Source organism: Olea europaea, unplaced genomic scaffold, assembly GCF_002742605.1.
Source record: "Olea europaea var. sylvestris unplaced genomic scaffold, O_europaea_v1 scaffold33334, whole genome shotgun sequence".
Taxonomy (NCBI): Eukaryota; Viridiplantae; Streptophyta; class Magnoliopsida; order Lamiales; family Oleaceae; genus Olea; species Olea europaea.
Genome location: NW_019252296.1, coordinates 1 through 1,249, shown reverse-complemented (window position 1 = coordinate 1,249; position 1,249 = coordinate 1). Strand labels below are relative to the sequence as shown.

Below are 1,249 nucleotides of genomic sequence, written 5' to 3'. Positions count from 1 at the left end.
TGGATGTAAGAAAGAATTTTTCCTTGCTTATTCTAGTAAAAGATTATTTTCTTAGCTCAGTTTTTTATGTTCTAGTAAAGATTTGATCTAGGATGTGTTAAGCTCGCTTGTTTTTTCTTATTGGGAGCCGCAGATTCTTATTTAAATCATAGACACACATGCAATAAATATGTTTTGTGATGATCCGAAATTTGTTGCTACGGGTATGATATCAAGACTTGTGAATCCATTTATAGGTATGGCTAGATTAACACTCGTTCTTGAAAGAATTACTTGTTTAAATAGTCGTTTGATTAAAGGTACTGATTTTTCTGGTAGGAAGAATTATAGATTGGGCTTATGGGATCCGGAAACCTATTTTAATAGGGTTGCAGATCTCCCTTCCTCTCCCTGTATCCCCCTCTTTTGCATTTGTTGTGGCTCCTATGTGGGGTTTTTTGATGTTCTTACTTTTTCCAGTAGTCTGTGTTTACTTCATTTATAAATTATTTGTGGATTTATTGCTGAGTGAAGTCCCTGATTGGAAACAGGTCAAAGTTTGCGATATCTGTGGGGATGCAGGTCGGGAGGATTTGCTTGCTGTCTGTTCTCGTTGTAGTGATGGGGCAGAACATACGTGAGCCTTAAATCTTTATTATCATCTGTGCAATATCATTCTATCTTTCTCCATTGTACTGAGACATTAACCTATTTATCTGGTCTCAGATATTGCATGCAAGAAACACTGACTAAAGTCCCAGAAGGTAACTGGCTGTGTGAAGAATGCAAGGTCGAGGAGCAAATGAGTAATCGGAGGCAAGGTAAGATTGGAAAGATAGATGGAAATGAGAAAAACAACTCCTTTGGTCAAGCAACTAGTGAAAATATAAATAGTTTTGATGTCGAGGGGAACAGAACAAAAGGCTGTTCAAATATGAAAACTTGTGGCAAACGGCCTAGGGATGAGAATGAAGTTTCTTCTGTTGCAAAGAAGCCTGCCATTGAATCGATCATGACATCACCAAGAAACTCCAGCTCTAACAAAACAGCTGCTCTGTCACGCGAGAATTCGTTCAAGAACTTAGATAGAGGCAGAATGCAGCCCATAAATCACTCTTCTTCTGCCACACTGCCAGTTAATGATACTCTCGAATCAGCACGCACTGCTTTGGATCCACGAATACAGACATCTCGAGGTTACCTTATCAGATATTTTTTTAATTTTTGTCATTGGCTGATAAATATATCTTGAAGATTTCTATTGTTTTTT

The 1,249-nt window shown here is 37.8% G+C and overlaps 1 protein-coding gene across 1 annotated transcript; it reads left to right on the top strand.

Annotated features, from left to right (window-relative positions):
* The first annotated feature begins 217 nt into the window (after positions 1-217).
* Positions 218-1,243, top strand: LOC111385894 (tyrosine-protein kinase BAZ1B-like). Its single transcript, XM_023010317.1, has 2 exons — positions 218-616; positions 706-1,243. Exons 1-2 carry the CDS (start codon positions 426-428, stop codon positions 1,229-1,231), a joined length of 717 nt encoding a protein of 238 aa, XP_022866085.1. The 5' UTR covers positions 218-425; the 3' UTR covers positions 1,232-1,243.
* Positions 1,244-1,249: the final 6 nt, after the last annotated feature.

Excerpts from the sequence above, each read along its gene's own strand:
- LOC111385894 (XM_023010317.1), top strand. The coding sequence starts at position 426 with ATGTGGGGTTTTTTGATGTTCTTACTTTTTCCAGTAGTCTGTGTTTAC. Across the intron at positions 617-705 it reads AGTGATGGGGCAGAACATAC|ATATTGCATGCAAGAAACAC; the intron begins GTGAGCCTTAAA and ends ATCTGGTCTCAG.